The sequence below is a fragment of the Ammospiza nelsoni genome, chromosome 5 (assembly GCF_027579445.1).
Source record: "Ammospiza nelsoni isolate bAmmNel1 chromosome 5, bAmmNel1.pri, whole genome shotgun sequence".
NCBI lineage: Eukaryota > Metazoa > Chordata > Aves > Passeriformes > Passerellidae > Ammospiza > Ammospiza nelsoni.
In genome coordinates, this window is record NC_080637.1 from 64,776,378 (window position 1) to 64,797,551 (window position 21,174).

At 38.0% G+C, this 21,174-nt stretch overlaps 1 protein-coding gene across 1 annotated transcript; it reads left to right on the top strand.

Moving 5' to 3' along the window:
* Nucleotides 1-12,531: 12,531 nt before the first annotated feature.
* On the top strand, nt 12,532-20,965 carry SPIC (Spi-C transcription factor). The gene is made up of 4 exons (XM_059473086.1): nt 12,532-12,646; nt 14,320-14,432; nt 15,406-15,514; nt 19,460-20,965. Exons 1-4 carry the CDS (start codon nt 12,541-12,543, stop codon nt 19,885-19,887), a joined length of 756 nt encoding a protein of 251 aa, XP_059329069.1. The 5' UTR covers nt 12,532-12,540; the 3' UTR covers nt 19,888-20,965.
* Nucleotides 20,966-21,174: the final 209 nt, after the last annotated feature.

Sequence of the window (21,174 nt, forward strand, 5' to 3'; positions counted from 1 at the left end):
AAGCTCTATTAAAAAAAGAGGAACTGATTTGCAATAAGCATTATATTGAGTCATATAAGTCTTCTAAAAGTAGATTTATGATTTACAATTTCCTAGCATTCTCATGGGAATTCCATGCTTGCAACAGTGATTATTTTAATCAAAGCTGATGATGTTTTTTCAGGCTTATTTTCCTTTCATTTGGTGCCTTTCAGTTTCCAAGTTATTACTGGTCTATGTAATTTTCTCAAGCAAATTTTTTTTTCATCACTCTTTGTGTTCTGAGATAGCAAAAGAAAGAACTCTGACAGGCCACTTGTGGGATTTATTATCACTGATTCCTAATGTTTAACTGTAGGTAAATAGTAATGAGTAAGAGACAGTCTGGTTACTCTGAAATTATACACAGAGGGAAATACAGACATCTGGGTTTTCTGCTTTTAATTTTGCTTATTAAAAGAAAAAGACCTTATTTCTCTCTTTCCTCATCAGTATATAAAATTATTGCTTGATCTTGCACTACACATATCAAGATTTTTATGTCATGTTTGTGTTAGAAGGCACGGGGCTGCTGAAAACAAATGAAAATATGAAATATGGAGAGCAGATGTGCCAATTCTCTGGCTTCTTAGCCACAGGCATCTTTCAAGCTCCAACTGCATCCCATAACCAGCTGGAGTTTCTACAAGGCAAGATTAGCCCAGACCATTTCACAAATGGAACACTAGCAATGTATTTGTTGTGTCTGAACTCCAAACTTTCCCAGAGATCCCATTCCTACGGCTTTCTTGATCATGCTGAATGTCTTTTTTGCTTCTAATTATTCTGAGATTTTGTTGTGTTAGTCATTCTTAGAGATGAATATTAAATATCTGAGAATTGAGTGAAAGGAATTTTTAGCTCATTACACTTTTAAAAATGTTTTTTTTATATGAATACATCTATCAGAGTCAAAAGTCTTCAAAATATTTTGGGGAAAAAATATTGCTGCTTTTAAAGCGCATCTGGTGAAGCCCCTGATTTAATTTTTTTATTAAGGAAGATGAAACTATATTCTACAGTAACAGACTAGTAAAAATCTCCAGTCTTTCTGTCTTTGCACACATGAAATCTTCTTTAAGAGGATATTAATATTGCAAATAAAGTAATCAAAAATGTAATTACAACAAAAGTGAATTACAACATGACCAAATTAAGTTGACTGGTAGGTTTAATTTGTGTTGTGGCACCATTGTGACATGATAACCAGCAGTTTCTTTCATTCAGTACATAAATAGGCAGTGCTCTCTTAGTGGCTAATCAGCCTGTGGGATTTCAATCCTGACTGCATCCCCAAGCCTTATCCACTACATAGATACTTCTTTCAAGAGAGAATTGTTAACCTCTTTATAGATTTTTTGTTATACTTCCTCCATTACAACATGTGAATGCTACATAAGAACTAAGACATTTATAAGTGCATTGTGATGTGAAAAAATATTTTATCCCTGCTTTACAGGGATGATGGCACAATGAGATTAAATTGGAAGTTACCCACTAATTTTGTGTATTTGACCTGTTATACCCAAGAACTCCTGTTTTGGAGAGTTCAGCATTTGTGGGCAGTTTGTGGGGCCAGGCCAGCACTCTGTGACTACACTTGCAGCTGGTCCTGCTCAGCATTTCTGCAAATCTGATGGTGGGGTCTCGAGCCAGAAGTCCCAAAAATGAGGAACATACAGCAAGTGACCACCTGTGAAAGTTTGCTCAAAGGGACTTGCCTCCCATCATTTGGGAACTCTGTGGTAGAAGCAGGCTCAGAACCCAAACCCACTTCTCCAGGGTAGCATTCAGCTGCTCTGACTTTGAGAGCATCCTCTCCCTTCCTTGTTCACCAGACAGTTTATAGCTTCTGCAGCAGGGTTTCTGCATGTGATAATCTCATTTACTGAGCAGGACCACTCACCATTAATGCAAAATTTATTCCATGCACATGAAAAAATAGGGGCCTCTAAAGGAAAATGTAAAAATGTACACTCATGGAGGAGGAAAGGGAGATGATTATGTTTTGATTTGATATTTTCTGCCTTAGGATTACTCCCATATTCTCCTGGAAGAGGATCCCTCATGCCCCACTTTCAGATGCCTTCGTTAACAAAAATAACATTTGAAAGAAGCTTAGCATAAAAAAAATCCCTTCAGTCTGTCACCTGCATCTCCACCATTAGAGTTAACTCTGGGGTGATGGCAATAGCAGTTCTTGTCCTCTTGCTTCACTGAAGAATTTCACCAACATTTGTGCAGCAGGGAAGCATTCCCAGTCCAGGTGAAATCTTGGCCTTCACTGCAGTCTTGGGAGATTGGGAGTGGAAAGATGGCATTAGTCTTTCCCCCTCCATTTATTCCCTTCTTCCCTTATCTTTCAAAATTCAGTCTTTCCACTGGCTTTTATTCTTCTTGCCCCCCTCAATCCAAGACATATTAGTCCAAGCTTCTCATCCCCAGTCCTACACTCTTCAGCCAGGCCTCACAAAATTAGTGCAGATTCTTATATGAATCTCAGCCTTCCTTTAATTTTCTTGTCAAACAGGTTCCAGTCCTCTCTTCTCGAATCCTGGTTAAATCTCCTTTTGGCACCTTTCCCCACAATTCCACTGAACACACTGGAGTTCAGAGCCAGTGTCTGTGCAGTCACCTTCCAATTACAATGACCTCCAGCTCTCAGCCTCAATTACCAGCATCTTCTGCTCCTCTCATTTTCAGTCACAGTTCCCTTCCTGGTGTACTACACAGCAGTCCCTGGTACTATTCTGGCACTGCTTCCTCCTAAATTTATCCCTTCTTGTGCCTGTGTTCCAGTCAGGCTCATCCTGTGAAGTTTCAGCACTGTCCAGGTGTCAGGAGAAGATGAAGTTGATCTGAAAGAGCAGGAAAAAAACAGTTCTTGAACTGTGAGTGTTTCTTTAACTGTACTGTGACTGTGACACTTCAACAGCATAAATAGAGAGTCCTAAAGAAGATGTTTTTCAGGACAAAGCCATTCTTCCTCCCAATGCATTTAAGTTAACACTGAACAAACGTTCAATGTGAGACACACAGTGACATAAAAACATAACACCTACTCCATTATTTCTGTCATTATTTGTGTTTACAGACCTTTTTTGTCATATATTTAGAATCAACCTTATCCCCCAAGTTGTTATAAATCCCTGATGAGGGATGGAGTAAAGTTTGACCTCTTAAGGAAGGTGTGCATGTGAAGTATGTAATGCTGCTGTTGCACTTACTTTAACTGAGAAGGTTCTGTATTCCCTCAATCTGAAAGTTGTTCAATACGTATTTTACACAGGCAATTTAAGAACTTGGCTTACAATTAGATAAGTATGGTGGGTGAAAAATATAATTTCATTTGAAGATTGATGTGGCATGTTTGTCATTCTCATGTGAGTTATTGTGTTAACAATGTAACTTGCAGGCTACATTCTCTGGAATCCTATTTATATTTCTTTCTGGAAGGTGTTTGACATCTTTTTGGGGAGCTATAATGCAAAGCATTACCTCTTACTCCATTTATCAGGACCTCAATTTGTCCAGGCATGTTAAGCACTAAGCATGTTAATGCTCAGTTTTAAGTTAAAATATGCTCTGATTAGATGTGAATTTAAGATTATAGCTGAGTTTTTTCTAGAACTGGGTCCCTTGCTCTAAATATCTTTGAAGTGATGTTTAAAAAAGTCTCTATAAATCAAAACCTCTCCTGCCTTTATTGAAGATTTTTATGTATGACTGAACCATGCACTTGGCTGCCCAACAGCTTAATAAAAAGCCAGGAGCCTTAGCTTATCAAGGATTCCTTGTCTTGATTTTAAAATTATTTTAAATGTTCTTTTGTATCTACCTATAGCAGATAAATCCCATAAAACAGTAGTGAGCTAAACTCACTGAGATCACATAGATGTGTTTTGGGGGGATTCCATGGAGGACATTTCCAGGATATACCTAAGACAAGGTACGGTGCAACTGCCAGGCCTCTTGCTTTTTTTGTTGAATTCAATGATAATTCAAAATGCAGGCACCTGAAACGGAAATGGAAAAGAGTGTGAAGCCATTGTTAAATGACAGCTTCATTTGAAATCTAAAATTTAAAAATTAAAAACCACTCGGCTTTGGAAAATCCTCTTTCAAAAAAGGTTCCAGGCCAGGAAGTTGTTTTACTGACATGTCTCCTACCTTACCATCAAGATACAGGATTTCTTTAACATTAGTTTGTAAAAATCCCCAAAGTCTAAGTACTTCTTCAGCCCTTTCCTGGTAATATAGGAAGCATTATTTGCTAGTCATAGCACTTTATGCCCACATCACTGTTTGCCTCATCAAAGCATAAAACCCCATTTTTTGGCACAGCTGTTTTTCAGTCACCGTCAGAGTTTAGTAGTGACAGGAATTCTGTTTCTAAAGAATTTCCTTTACTGCTCTGCAGTTCCTTAAGGGGTATTTTTAAAATCTAGAATTCTGGCAGAAATCCAATGTTATTCTACTCCTTCAAAGACAGAATGTGCTGGATTTTTGTTTAGTTTTGGGTTTTGTTATATGATAATTATAACACCAAGAATGGCTATTAATAGTTTTTGTATTCTAACTACTTTGACTCAAGAGCATTTGATATATTTTTGCATTTCCAAGTGAACGTTGTCAACTGGTTACCTCTCACAACTATTTATTACCATCTTCCTCACAGCTTTACAGCTTCCTTCATTTTAGATGACCTGCCTTCAAGGCTTGACTAATATTTTTCATCTCAGCACTGTGTGAGAAATATCTGCCCAACTCTCTGGTGGGAGTAAATGCAGATGTCTGTCCTTGAAAATGGAGATTCTGTCAGAGGCTCAAACAGCTCTGCTTTTGATGGTTGCATGCTTAAATCTTTTCTTAACATTGTGGCACCAGTCATGTAGTATGGTAATAACTTCCATGGAGGTGATGTCAAAATGTGATTCCACATTTTTCTTTAAGAGAGAAAACAGGAGCATATTTGCTTCGCAATGGATCTGCCTGGGAAGGGCAGCTGATCTTCCTGTTGCACGTGAGAGAATTTGGTCCAGCCTGCCACAGTATCCTGTTTATATTTATTTAATACAAAATACCTGCAGCAGGAATAGCTGTAGAAAAACTCCTATGTAATATTTCATTTTTTGGTTGAAGGCCCAAAATATTTTCTCTTTTTAATTTTGAGGAGGTTAATGCCAATATACAGTTGGTTTTTCTAATTCTTGGTCTTCTGATGAAACTGTGCCTTTTCTGTGAAAGATGGTGCAGAAAACTTAACATTTCCCACTCTTTTTAAGTGGAAAAATATTTATTTTATACTCATACAATTTCTGCCTACTTTGAAGTTATAAATTAAATAAATACACTTCATAGGCCTTATACTATAATCCTATAGATTGTTGCATTTCATTTCAGATGAAAGTCAGCTTGTATTCTTATAATAAAAACAGCATGTTGTATTCTTTTAATGCGTAATGTCAGTGTTTTCATTAATAGTGTATTGTTATTTCTATCCTCAATGAACTTGGGAATCTCAGGCTGGCCTGTTGATTTATTTCCACCCCTTTTTGCTATGGCCATATTCCTCCAATGCTGGTAATTTCCAGAGGATTTAAATATAATTTAGGGCCTGCTTAATGATGAAAGTTGATTTTTTTCCTGTTCAACAGCTACAGATGCAGAGCTTCAATAGATGCTTACATGCTCTGTCTGCCTGAACCTGGGATGCATCTTGTCTTAAAAATGTTAGAACTCTGTTACATTTATTCTGTTTGCTTCTATATGTCTGCTTCAGGTCTTTAATTCTAAATGGTTGCAGATGCTATAGCAGTTATTATATGTCTCTCTTTCCAGCTTTTCCAGAAGCAGACACAACTGCTTCCTTCCATTCTTTGTAGCTGAAAAGGCTCTGTCACCTAGACTTAACATTTTTCAACTCTCAGCTTTATGGTTTAGGGGGAATTAAAATGGAGTATTGAATTAATCCTGTGGGATCTAAGTGCCTTTCAAATCTGAAAGCATGTGTCTCCCACAAATAGCTCAGTTACTTGGAAAACTGTTAGTTTCTATTTGGCTTCCCCAGTTTCACTATTAAGGGTTATTTAAATACTGTGTTCTTCTTTCTATCTGCTTTCTTTTTCAGGGAAAGGGTTTCACTTTTATCCTTTACCAGGCTCACCTTCTAATCATCAAGTAATAGAATGGTATAGGTTGCAAAGGTCTAGAGCAGAACTCTTCCCATTATTCATTGCTAGTTTTATGAAATGCTGTCATATCATTCCCATCTTGCTCTGATAGTTTTCTGCTGAAGGATTATTTTTTTTTGTTATCCCACTACTTGACAGTACTCACTATACCTGTAAATGAATCAAAATTATTTGTTTATATTTCACTTCAGAGTCTTCTTTTAGTTAGGGCTGGTTCTTGTATTTTTCCCCAATGCACTTCTTGTGATTAGTTCCTTTTGCTTCTGTTGTGGTTTCTGGTTTTCTATCTCAACGGAGTTTCCCATCAGAAATTCACTTCCTTTGGTTAGATGAAGCCAAAGAAGAAGCTCCCTGAGAAGCCTTGCTGACATGAGCATTTGGACCAATACACTGGTTGTAAGATGAGGGCTTTAGATGTGGTTTTTCCATTGAAAAGCTGATCTTGCCACTCGTGCAACCTCAACTTCCATGCTGATCTTCTCTTTTTAATCCCTGGAAGCCCTTTTAGGTGTGTTTTTTCCATTGAAAAACTGATCTTCCCACTCATGCAACTTCAGCTTCCATGCTGATCTTCTCTTTTTAAGCCCTGGAAGAGGTAATTCCATGCTTAGACCTAACCTCTGCAATAATTTATCCCAATGTCTAATTTCATGACTGTAATTATTCAATGGTTCTTAGTGAAATCCATTACAGCTCTAAAGTTAGCCAAATAAATAAATCTTAAGCTTGGATCATAATTTACAATCCACGTTGATTTGGCCTCCAATGGGACGTGCAAGTGTTTCATATTTAGTGATAAGGAAATTAGTCTGATGGAGATAATCTCTCATTTCAGGCTTAAAATTCAATTTGTAAAACATTTTCAATATCTTGTCTATTTTAAGGTAAAAAGCTTCACACATGAGATGTACTTGGAGATAATGTTTGGGCAAAGCTCTTTCAAAAAATAAGGCCCCATAAATAACTATAAAGAGCTCTTATGAGAATTAAAATGCCAAAATTACATTCTTTTGGTAACCCACTGCAATGCTTTATAAGGTAGACAAAAATTAAAACAAATCAGGAATTCAGGGAAGTATGTGCAACATTAAGGCTGGCACAGCATGTTTCTCCTTACTGTAGTGAAAATAATAATGGTGTCAACCTCTGTTTGCAGAAATCATTGCAGATCCTTTGCCTTTGGTGTCTCTATACCAATTTCCACCAGCTAAGGAAACAATACTATAACTCCACCAATTACAATATAAGTCTATATTTTGCATTGTAGAGAGTTTCTCATCTGCAGAATTATTTGTAAGGCAAGTGAGGCATTGAAATTTGAAATTATGATATATCCTCATCTTTTGGTACTTGAAATAATAAAAAACTGTGGTTTTTAATGTATAGACTAAACTTTTCCCACACAAATAGGAGACTTTGAAAGTCAGTTTCATAATCTGATTTGCTAATATGATACGATGCCACAATTGGTTTTTTGTTTGTTTTTATGTTTCCCTTTCATTTTATTTGAGATATTTTTGTATGTGTTCTATTCTAAATTATCTGACCAAAATCATGGTAAACAATAGTACTGAGGCTAGTAAAAAGCTGCATTTATTTTTTGTTTTGTTTGGTGATTTGATTTTGGTTGTTTTGTTGGGTTTTTTAAATGAGAATTTTCTTCATATTCCAGGGCTAGGAATTTGAATTCAGGGATTTTCTGAGGCCACTAATTTGAAGTTCAGACTGCAGACTCATTCACTGTGAGATATTCATGCCTAGATTAGCATTGCACACTACATGTAAAAGAAGAAGCATCTCCTGCATTGAGCAAAGGCTTCATCCTCACTGCAAGAAACTTTCCAGTTTCTTCTGAGCCTTGAATGGAGCATAATATTTTGAACTTCACTGGTCAGCATGGTTAGACTCAGGAGGTGAGCACAGGCATGTGATCCCTCAACTTTTCCACTTTCAGGGAGACAATATTTGTGGTGGTGTAATTATTGTGAATTTTCACCCAAGGCAAATTTTATTACAGCATTGCTTGGCCAGAAGAATAGTGGCAAAGGCATCTGACAAGGGCCAGAACAAGTATGGAAACACAGAAAGTCTCTGTGGCTGTCACATTCAGGATATTTTTTCATTAAGTGCCCTCTATTTTGAGGGGTCTATTTGGGCAGTTACATATTGCCTGATATTCAAAAAATTGGAAGAAATCTACAAATGCTGGGTGAGAAAATTTGCCATTTCAAGTTTTAAATTCCTTTAGGAAGGGCAAGACTTCTTTTTAATATATATTTGAACAATGCCTCATGCAAGAATCTTTATGCTTTCTCAAACTCTCTAACAAGTGCTGTAATACACTGTTTGGTACTGGGTTTTATTCAGATGTAAAAATGCTTCTACTGTGATACTATCACTGTGAGGTATCCTTTATGCTAAGCAGAGATAGAAGAAAGTTCTGAAACTTAAACAATAATTCTGTTGTTTGAAGTTTATTTTTAAAACATGGAGGAAGGAGAAGAGCTCGATGTTGTGGTTTCTAACAGATACTCAAATTTTTTTATCAGGCACATCAATTGTTTGAGACATTAAGATGTGAAGAGCAAATTCTCTTTTTTTAGATTTTTATCTGGAATGCATCCTCCCATCCAGAGTTTAAAACTCCCCTATGAGGCAGCATTTGCTCTTGTTCCTATGCTGTGTGTTTGTGCTGTGTATGGCACTCTCCCATTCCCTCTGAAAACAAACCTTCTGCTGTAGCCTCTCATATGAAACAAGAACTTTCTGACAGAGCAATTTGATTTGGGAAGATGGATCATTTTAATGGTGGTAAAACCACCAAAAGAGCTTTCATCTCTTGACCTTCACCCTCCTTTAGTGCACGCAGCCACTCCCACTACTTCTTGTGCACTTTGGGAATTTAACTTAACTTATTGATACAATACATTTTGTTGCTGGTTTGGGTATTGGGAAGCAAAGAAGATAAACATTAAAGTATTTTTCCTTCCCCTTTCCCAGGCTCAGCTGCACTCCAGACACATCTCCTCCCCTCTTGTTATCTCCACAGGTTATGCTCAGTTCCTTTGGTGAGGCAATGAGTGGCACAGGGTTTTGGGGTCAAGACATTGTGGTTTCCCTCTGCTGATCCTTGTTTCTCACCCTTTTCTTCCACTGCTGCTTCCTTCTTACCAATTTTCTCTACTCCACTGTGGTCATTCTGTGGGCCACAATCTCTTTGGTGTTGTGGCTGCTCAGTTATGGAGCACCCCCAAGTCCTCTGACTTTGCTGTTCCTTCATTCCCTTGTTTCTCTCCTTGTCACATTCCCTCCTTGTCAGTTAATTTTGCCAGTTAATTTTCTTTTATAGACCCAAGTCAGACCAGAGAAATGTTGCAAAATAGAACCTGAAGTTCAAAAAAAGGCATACATATATTAATGTATTTCACTTAAAAAAAAAAAAAGTATCCTGAAACTTTTTGGTGCAAATTTTGAAAAGGTAGCTTGCATGTGAAACCAGCAGAAATGGTTGGTGGCTTCAAACTGCTTTCACAGAACTTTAATAACAAGTCTAGTTATTTTCTAGGTTCTTGGTTGAGAAAATATACATAAATAATGTAAGAGGTAATTACTATTTTACAGCAGTTTTGTGGCAGATGCCAAGGAAATTCTGCAAAATGTGCCTCTGAAAGACTTGGCTGGAAAGAGCTATGGCACAGACTAGATTTTGTCAGCAATAAGAAGCTCTGAGCTGAAATACACAGAGTTCTGTTCCTGTGGGATGAAACAGAATGTCTTGGAGCTGCTCAGAAAGTGTTTGGCAGATCATCAACTACAGCTTGTCTGAAAATGTACTGGATGCTGGGCATGAGCTACAAACATGAGCCTTGAAGCAGAACTCTGAAATTCCTTCAAACTTTTATTTTGAGGTCTAGTTTGGTCCACTCCTTACCCTGGGCTAACAAGAATGTTCAGATAAAAGCTCAAAGTCCAGTGCAGCCTGTGTGGGACAGATAAAGGATGTGGAATTCTGCCCCAGATTCATCCTACCACAATACCAGATTTGTTAGAAGGTGCCATAGACAAAAGGAATCTCTCCCAATGCTTAAACCCCACATGTTTTGGACAATAGTTAAAACATTTAATTTCATTTATTTCAGTATAAATCACCCTCTTTTGTGCAGAATGAAGGGACACGCTGGCAGTTTACTGTACCTATACTCTCAAAAAAATCCCTAGGCAAAACACTTCCCCAAAATCAGCTATTTAATGCAGCCCCTTTGCCAGCCCTTTGCTGTGGGAACTCAGTCTTTCTTTCATTTCCAAAACCAGACAGATTCTTGTTTTGTGTGTGGAACTGAATTTCTAGGTAAGTGCCCAGGTTGTTTTTTTTTTTTAGCTTGCTAAAGGTGTGCCTTTTTCTTTCTTGGTATGAATTCATTGGTGTAAATGGTATTACAATTCAGTAGTACCTTGCCTATATTGTGCATTTAAGACTTTGCAAAGCATTGAGGTGGCTGTAGATGTTTTGTCAGTTTGGAGTCTGAGTTAGAAAAAATCACTTTAAGGAAAGTGAATTACTTAAAATTATGGGGAAAATATGTGAGGATCTTTACAAAGCAGATTTAATTTCTGTAGCCCAGAGCCCCAGGAATCTGTGGCCACCATTGCAGCTAAATTATTGACATTGTCCATTCTGGTTTTAGAATAGATTTGGATCAGATGATTCAAATACTTATTGCACTGTACTCAGGGAGAAATATCCCACTGATTCCAGTGAGTTCTAGAATTCCACCATATAGTTGTCAAGTGTTAAAAACACTTATGCAAATTTTGACTGTACCCTATAACATACTTACTTGAGGCAAAATTCCCAGCTTAGAACATTCAAGGTTAGTATTGGATAAAATTCTTCCTCAGTAATATTTGTGTATCCTGTTTCTCCTTTGTATTTTGAAACATCACACACAATAATCAAGTATTTAATGAGTAAAATATTGATATATTGATTATTATGTTTACAGCTTTGAAATAATAATGTAAATGATGATGGGGGAAAAATTCGACAAGACAAAAAATCTGATTATGGTTTTCTTTAAGAAATATAAATTAAAAAGGAGGTACTAAAGATATGTTTCTGTGTAATATTGTTCATGTTAAACTGGCCAAAAATGTGTCTATTTATACTGTTTATTAAACAATCAAATTTGCCTCTGGAACTCACAATTAGTCTGAGTGTTTATGTGTGTTCATATAGTCATATGCTAATCTATATTAGGAAAAAATTCTAAACTTGTTTCAACTGGCTATAAACCAAAAGGACAAACACATGCATTTAATGTAGGTCAGTATTTTCTTGGGCAAATTACAAGTTATGTTGACTGAGACTCGATGTCTGCAATAACACATTTGCATTTTATAATGCCTTTAAAAATGTATTTGCAATGGTGTGGATAATAATCTAAATGTTGTAGCATTATTGAAACTTCAAACTTATTTAAAAAAAAAGATTTTTAAAAAGTACAGTCTCACAAGTATTTAATTTAATTTAAATATCAGCTTCTAATAATAAATCCATTTTATCTCTTTTATTAAAATTATTTTACCCGGTAACTGGAAACAATACTGATTTGTTTCATTTAGTTATTTTAATTTATGCTCAGAGAATTATGATTTGTTTTGAAGCCTACAATATTAAAAATATTGGTTCTTTTAAACAGGATTCAAGTCTTGATATCGAAATAATGGTAAGTCTACAACACCTATATTCTCTTTCATTATTGAGTGTTTTAAATATGGTGCAGAAGACTCTGTCCAACTCAAATTTGAGGGTGTCTTTGGCTTTTTACAACAAGGTGTTCTAAAATTATAATGAACAGTTTTCTGAAAATGCACACTTGGTTTCCTGTAGTGGCATAGTGTAGCATTTTCTCTGAATAACTGCTTCAGAAATTATGTGTAATTATTTTTGCCATGTCAATGTTATTGAAAGATAACTCTGGCTTGATAAACAATGCTATGTAAGTGATACAAACATCTCTGTATTGCAGACTATAAAGCTCTCCACCAGCAGTAACACCCTTTATGTAAACACCTTTTGCAAATTAAGGAAATGAACCTTGAAGCATTTGACAGAGTTGAATAATGCTGCCTGTGTGAATTGTCTCACGGACCTCAAAGGAGTGAGAGCTTTCTCATAATAGTAAAAGATTGTGGTGATGCCTTGGTGCCTGCCAGAGAGCAGTTCCAGGAGGATGTGTGTTCTACAGCACCACTGTGTTTATTTAGGATAATAAATAGGATGATTGACAAGAACCAGCCTGTTTTTTCTCCGGGTCCTGACAGCAAAATGTTCTTGCAGAGCCTTCCTGACCACGACGTGCTGGGCCAGGCTTTTGAGGATGCTCTAGAAGTGCTGCAGCAGCACTCTGACAGAGAAATGCAGTGTCCACCAGGTAACAAACACCCTCCTTCTGCTTCACTTCCCAGCTCCTTTCTTTCAGGAAAGCACACTTGAAACACACAGGTGGGGGAGTAAGTTCCCAGAAGTGGATTAAGGAGTTGTTTTGTGCGGATCAAAAGTAGGAAAGTTATTTGGAGGGTTTTTACCCATCCATGAGTACTGCCCAGTGTGGGGAATATCTTCCAGGTCACAGCACAGGGAAACTCTTGGACTGGCCCCATTTACCCTCCTCCCAGCAGCAGCCCAGGTGCATTGAGCTCACTTTTCCTATTATCAGAGGATATATGACTGCTGTGCAACAGCCTTTTCCCAGTTTTAATGTTTTAACTTCAAAATGCCCTTCTGCTATGCCATGAATCCCAATGCAAAAGAAAAAAAAAGACCAACAATTGAAATTAATTTCCTCATTTAATTTTTTTGTGCACTAATAATAAATATTTTAATGCAGGAATGATCATTTGAGTCTGGATAATTAATAGAAAACTGTTTTTCTTGACTTCAAGCATTGTATACTTTACAAAACCTACAATGCAAGGAAACTGTAAATTGTTCCAGCTCTGGCAAGGTTTTGGTAACTAAATTACTATAATGTTTAAAATTTGTGCTTTTGTTTTTACACTGTAAGCAGAATTGCAAGGAAAGGAAAATAGGAGGCTGCATCACAAACCCTCTATGCCCAGAAAAAAATACCTGCTGTCTTTTGTGTGAAATGCCTTTCATATGAGGAAGTTGGTTTACATATTATCTACTATAAAATGAAATGTAAATAAGACCAGTAGGGCTGTATATTCAGCTGTTAACAATTTTTTGGCTCCACTGCACTGGTAATTTACACATGCTGGAGGGAGGATTCACTATATCTAATTACTTGCAATCTTCTTCCTTATATATGTTGTTAGGGCTGATGGAGTTATTAAACCCTTGCAATGCAGTGTTTAGTCTGTCCCCAGCTGCACCCACATTTCCAATTGCAATAGATGTACCCATACCCTCCAATATCTTCTTCTGACCACTTGAAGTGGGTAATTTTTTCAAATGTCTTCAGTCTGGTGTTTTCCTCTGCTTCTTTAAGCATCACAAGTTCTTGGGTTCCTTCTATGTCATTCTTTCAGGCTCTGCAGATGTTCTGACTCTCCTTTACTTCATTCACCACCGGAGACTCTGAATTGCATTGTACTAATGGCCTGCAGAACTGCCTGACAGTCCTTTTCCTTTCTAGGTGTATTATTATAATTAGAGTCTATATTTATCCAATTCATGTTGGATAACCACCACCTATGTCTTATCCAATTCATACTGGATAGCCACCACCTATGTCTGGTGGTCTGTATGGCCCTCTGTTATCCAGTAACCAAAAAATTTCATGATGCTATGAAATATCTGACATTTTATCTTTAAAAAAATTGCTTTCCATTTTTCCATGCTTGTGAGGGCTAACAAAACCAGCCCAAGGGTGTGATCTGCAGCAGCAGTACAGATTTTGCTGGATAACCTACAGATGTGGAACATCTTGGCTCTAGACACTTTATTATCTAGAAGGCAGCCACAGGATAAATGGTTTTTGACAGGCCCAGCACCATGTCAAATTTGCTGTTGTGTTTTTCTTTTTTCCTTCTTCTCTCTTTATTACTCACTTGGTTTTTGCTCCCTCCTCCTGATTCCCAGGTTATAAAAACTGCCTGGCTGTGATCAACCATCACCACCACCTCCAAGCAAGCCCCAGTTACTGTGCAGCACCATCTGTGGAGGAGCAAGGGTACAGCTGGAGAAACGTGATTGTGAGTGAGCTCACCTCTGATAATAGTCAGACATAACTGGAAGGCTGATTGCTCATTTGGGATTTCTCATACAAATAATTATGCTAGCGCTAACAGAAATTTGGTCTGGCCAGGCATGATTCAATTGAAACTGCCTTGGGAAATATTTGCAGAATGTGATTAATAATGTCTTTTCAGGAGTCAGCAGTTTGCTTCTGATGCTCTTCTGTGGTTCATCACATAACATGACAACTAGCAAGCAAACCTACTAGAGAATTAGTTATAGGACAAAAGCTTCTTTGTATTACCTAGAAACAGGCAGAGAACAACAACTGCCAACACTGATGTGGCTTCTGTCGCTGTGAAAAAGAGCCATGACTTTGATTTCTCCAACAGCAGTTTATTCTAAAAGTTCTGGAAAGAGCAGCATTGTCTGAGCACAGCTTCAGCCATTAGAGTCCATATAAAAGCATTGGGAGTGTGGTCTCCAGGAGTGATGGAAAATGAATTTTGCAGGGGAGATAATTTCAGGAGAGCAGATTCCACAAAGGCCCATTTTCACCCAGCAGGTTAACAACAACACAGCCTGGGAACTGCAGAGTCTGTAGGGGCTACTGTGAGGTGGCCCTTGTATTTTCCTAGCTCTGGAAGCTGCTCTGCTCTGGTTCCAGCAGCAGGGTTGAAGGTCCAGGGTGAGGCAGTTGTGCTGTTTTCCCTCTCAGCTTCTCCTCTGGTGGGCAGCTCTTGCCCCTGGACAAGAATTAGTGCTGCTTGTTACTGGTACACTACACTGAGTGCCTTCATGGCTGAGTGCCCATGGGTGAGGTGATGAAAAGTTGCATTTTGAAGGCTTCATGCAATTTATTTACCACAAGGTTGGTTTTTTGTTTTTGTTTTTTTTTTTTTTGTTTTGTTTTGTTTTGTTTTGTTTTGTTTTTTGTTAATTCAGAGAATGTACTCTGTAAGTAACTTTTTATTGTCTTAATTCCTGAAGAGCAGCGCAGCGGATTTTTATGCAGATGAGACTGTCTACCATACACTGCAGAATACTCCAGAAAGTCAAGTGATGCATGCTGCTGCTGGCCAGCCAAAAGCAGGGAAAGGTCTGTAAAAAGATCATATCTTGATGTGTAATTTATGTTACTTTAAAAAACCTCTTAGCAAATCATGCTTTCTCTTTTACCTATTTTTTTAAAGTTTCAACAGGAAAAAAAAAGTGAACATTTACTAGTGACTAGGATACTGGTGCTCAATTTCCATCTGCTAAATCTTATAAGATTATGATAAATGATAAATTTAGTATTAAATTATTCCATCATTTCTTACCACATGGAAAATGAAACCAGAGATATGTTTCACTTCAAATCATTTAAGATGAAGTCTGATGCAGATAAGTAAATCTAGCTATCAATAACATCTTTATCCATTTATACCATATATTTTATTTCATGTGGCCCAACAAGCAGTAATTTTCTTAAAGGTTTTTCACATACCTGAATATTTTTGCACGCTGGATTTTATGCCTTTCTTAGTTTTCTTTTCAAATCACCTTTCAGCTTTTGTGACTTCTAGTGGCAAAATAGCATTTTATGGCTATTTTCCTGCTCCTTCTGGTTGAGTTTACTTGAATTGGCATCTATTTTGCAAAGAATTGGTTGTGTGACATTGTCATTGCAGTACTTCATTTTTTTATTGCATTCATTATTTGGGTTTTTGGTGAGGAGGGACTCAGCATCCTTTCTGTGGCTGCTGGATGAGATTTTCACAGCTTCAGCTCTGAGCTGTTGTACCTACTTTTGACCATGAGGCCTCTTGAAGTAGCTTCCTGATTTAGCTGGGTTTTTGAAATCCCCTTTTCTCAGCTTTAACCACATGGTGTTAGTTTTTGGTGGTGTCTCTGCCCATTGATGCTGAGCACTGTGGTCTCTGTTGTTTAATAGCTGCTACTACTACTACTACTACTACTGTTATTACTACTGCTACTACTACTACTGCTACCGTAGATTCTGTGGGATGGTGGGAAGAGTAGCCACCATCTATTCTGCAGTTTTCAACTTCAGATTGCTGAAATTCACCATTGCAAATGAAAACCTTTCAAATAGAAAAATGTTGCTTTTCCAAGTCTTATCCAGGGTTGCATTTGGAAATTTTACATGTCAGTATCTGACTTGACCTTCAGTTATTACTGCTCTGTTAAACTTAATTTCCTGTTGCTATTTCTTGTACACTGTCATCAGTCTTCCTTTTCAGAAGACAACCTGCACATATTTGCAGTGGTTGACTGTTCTTATGGGGTCATTTTATGCCCTCTTACAGGTTTCTTTGTGTCCATGGTGATATTCCTGCCAGAAACTGTGATGTGGGGGACTATTTTCACTGTACTGGATGAATTTAGCCCTTCTAGTTTCTTGTTGAGACATAAGAGATCTTCTGTACACTAGCAAGTACAGTGGCTTTTTAGGAATAGATCTGTAGATAAAACCATCAGCACTGAGAGCCCAAATCCTGTGTTTAAAGTGTTTCACAAAATTTTATTTAGGGCAGTCTTTAGGCTGGTCACAAGTTCTGAAGGGTACACTGATGTAGATATGCTTTTGGAAAGCATCTTTTGAGATAGGTTTCCTCTGAAAAAATCCAGTTCAGTCACAACAAAACCATTCCATGATCTGAGCTCATGCTCAGTGGAATGGAGGCAGACAAGAGAGGCACTTCAGAATTGAATTGGATGCATTTTCCCTGAGACAATTAGGTGGCTTCAGGACCATTCAGACTGAAATCTAATTCAGATGCTCTGAAACACCTTCTGGAGGAATCTGCTTGTCTCCAATACCACATAAGAAAGCTGCAGGCACTCACCTGCTGGCTTGGACTGATGTTTAGGGCCTGAAGATGAACATCACTGCCTTATGCAATGAGATACAGTACAGAGATCTGATAACTGACCCAATCTGAAACTGGTGTGTTGCACTTTGGGGATAACAGCTGGGCTCTGCAAACACAGCTGCATAAACACATAAGAGCAAATTAGCCCTCTCCAACAAAGACATCAGCTAAAGGTGATGTGTCCAGGAATAAAAACTTGAAATGACAGAAATGACCACAGAACGGAGAGGCCAAACAGCACTAAATCAGGTGCTGCTGCAGACATGGCTACACTATTCTTTTCCAGCAGAAATTTAGTCCACAGTAGTCCATGCATTTTCCCTTGGTCTTGTTTGTTCTACCGTCAGTTTGTAGGATAATTCAGGTTGGAGGGGCCCTAAGGGGGTCACCTCCTAAGAAGTGCCCACTGTGACAAGGCACTGTCCTTCACAGGTTTCCTTTTCAGCTCCTTGGTAATCTCTGTGTGTTTCTACTAGAATATGTCCTTCTGGCCACAGGCCAATTTCTACTTAGATAATGAAACTTTATTAATTTTTTGGAAAGTACCTCTGATTTCAGGCTCTTCTTCTTCCCAATCTGACTGTTACTTCTCTCCTCTTTCCTTATCACCAGCTACAGAGTTACTGTCATCCCTGACAGATGTCTTGGCTTGACCTCAGTGTTCCTTAGCAACTGTCACTTTTCCCCTGTTCCTAGTTTAAAATAGCCACACAAGACAAGACTTTATGAACTTTAGGTGCAGCTGCTCATTTCCACTTTGGTTAAAGTGGAAGATGTTCTTCTGCACAGATTCTCTCTTCTGCAAAATGTTCCTCTTTGTCTGATCATCTTAAATTCTTCCTCCTTCCAGCAGCTTCTTGATCACCCTTGGCTTTGGGAAGGGAACTAAAAACACTTCATAGAGTAGAATCTACAAGATCTATGTGAAACTAAATAAGCCTCACTAGGAAACTGAAGTTTGAGAACTGAGCCTGTGGAGAGAAGCACTTAATTAACTGGCAAATATTTCAGTACCAAGCTTGCTTTTTTCTGCATGGGAATGCAAACTGACACTTCTGCAGATTTTTACAATATCACAGGCTACCAGAAGATCTATCTCCTTCTTGATTACATGAGGTTTCTGGTTAAAAACTAACCTGATTTTCCTGCTCACCCACTTACCCTTTCTTATATCAGAGACTACCTTGCATCACCAAAACATTCTTGAAACAAACCCAACAAAACCATCATCTCAAAATCTCTGAGTTTTGAATAAACAGGGAAACCATTTATTCAAACATTCATATTGGCTCTCCAGAACCTCTTTCTTGCCTCTCTGAGAATGTAATTTCCTACTGTGAGTTCCTTGAGTGTGCATCTGCACAGCATGTGTCTGCAGACTGATGCTTCTGAGACCTACCACACAGTGAAGTCACCAGATATTTGTCATGATCCCCACATAACCTTCTCTTGAAGCTCTGATGGCCAAATCCCCTTCTGTCACCACAGATCTGTTCAGAATTAGAGTGTGGTGCTGATAATGTCAAGGTTGTGGATTTGATCCCTGTATGAGCCATTCACTTAAGAGCTGGAATTGATGATCCTTCTGGGTCCCTTCCCATGACTCTGTGTTGCTCACATCTCTGTGATTTCCACTGAATAGTTTATACTGATCTTTTAATTTGGGACAGCCTACTAGGTTTAGCTATGCTTTTGCCTGTAAGACCTTTCCAGGAAAAAGACAACTGCCCATCTTTTAAAACAAGCACAAGTGTTGAGCTTGTGAGGGTCCCCAGGACGAGGTGAGAGATGAGGAATCTGACTCCGTGTTCTCAGAAGGCTGATTTATTATTTTATGATTTTATATTATATTAAAGAATGCCATACTAAAACTATACTAAAGAAAGAGAAGGATACAGAAAGAAGGCTTAACAAGAATGATAGTGAAAAACTCGTGACTGACTCCTCAAAGTGCAACACAGCCGATGGTGATTGATCATTAAGTAAAAAAAAAATTCACAAGTTTGGATAAACAACCTCCAGACCACATTCCAGAGCAGCAAACACAGGAGAAGCTGAGGCTTCTCATCTTCCCAGGAGAAGAAATCCTGGCAAAGGGATTTTTCAGAAAATATGACAGTGACACACGAGTTGAGTTCTGACATTATGTGATTTATTTCATACAGGTAGAAAAAAGCTTCGACTATTTGAATACCTCCACGAGTCTCTCTATGATCCAGCTATGGCAAACTGCATCCAGTGGGTGGATAAGCCAAATGGTGTCTTCCAGTTTGTCTCCAAAAACAAGGAGAAACTTGCAGAACTGTGGGGAGAAAGAAAGGGAAACCGCAAGATCATGACTTACCAGAAAATGGCCAGAGCACTGAGGAATTATGGAAGAACAGGTGAAATCATTAAGATCCGTAGGAAGCTGACATACCAGTTCAGTGCTGTTGTTCTAAAGAGACTTGCTCCAGCTTATTTCTTGGGAAAAGAAACAATTTATCATCCCTACATTCAGCCTAGTCAAGAATATCAGTGTGCAGATGACTGGACCAGTTACAATAATTACATGTACAACAATGGTTATGCATTACAGCACGCTAACAGCTAGGCTTGCCTGTCACATGAACATGCTTTTGTTATCCTGCAATGCTTTCCAGCACACAAACTCTTCCCTGTACATAGCTTTTCCTTTAAGATATCATACAAACACTTGAAGAGGAAAGGTTAAAATTTATATTGGCTTAGTGGTTTTTTCCTTTTGAAGTTAGGGATATACAGTCATTGCCTCTTGAAGAAATCCAGCAGCTATAGAACACATTCTATTCTCCATGATGCTAGTCAAAGGAATTACTGCAGTTTCAAGCTGATATATTCAAGAATAGGATCAAGGCTTTTGTCTGTTAGTGGACATTGAAGATCCCATTGTGGCAACACTCACTGTAAGTTTTATGCATATCTGCAATCAGAATTTAGGGGATGCTGTACCACGGTTGCTGCATCCCTAAGCTAGAAAGGGAAGAGATTTGCCAACTGCAGGAAGCTGCTGTCTGCTTTTTTCACCATTGTTCTTTATAAAAGGACATTTTCTGAGTGAATGCCTGGCTGGCTGATAGAGTCCACACGAGGGTGCACCTGCTGACCAAGTTGTTAATCCTTAATCACTTAAATTAACATATCTTAGCACAGATCCTGACATGTGGTATTAGGATTGCCAGGTGCACATTTTACTGTTGGCAGTGGATTCATTGGGACCATAAAAGAGTTAATAAAGGATTTGTGCTTTTGATTAATTTTTATTAAGTTTTGTAGGGTTCTTCCCCCACTAATATGAGGAGCTCCACTTTTATCCAGCAGTTCTGTACTGACCTAAAAAACATAGCTTTGCCATTTATTTTAGGTGTTATCACTTTATAAATAAAATTTCGCTTCTCCAGTTCTTTTTCTAAATGGGAATGCAGCTGAAAGGCTCAGTAATTTTACACTTTCTTCCTGGGGAAGAAGAACTAAATTTAGGCAAAAAGAGAACAGTGGACCCTTATGTCAGGATAATACCTATAAATCTACTTTTTCTCACACTTCTTTCTGTTATCTGATCAGCTTGTATCTTCATAGGAGTTGTCTTTTGCACTGCAATATTTCCATTCAATTGTGTGCAGCTCCAACCTCTGCATTTTGCAGTGTGTAGGCCTGGATATTAATAAAGACAAAAATAATTTCTGTGGAGAGCTATAAATGGTGGGATGGGCTGATATGTTTGATGAAACTCGTTGACTCCTGTTTACTTGTACCTGGTTGTAATTTCATGTAGTAGACACAATGCAGTGCACTCTGCCTGAGCAAAATTCAAGGTTCAGGGTTGGTTCTTTGGTAAGAGGACAGATGTTTGCTCTCAGAA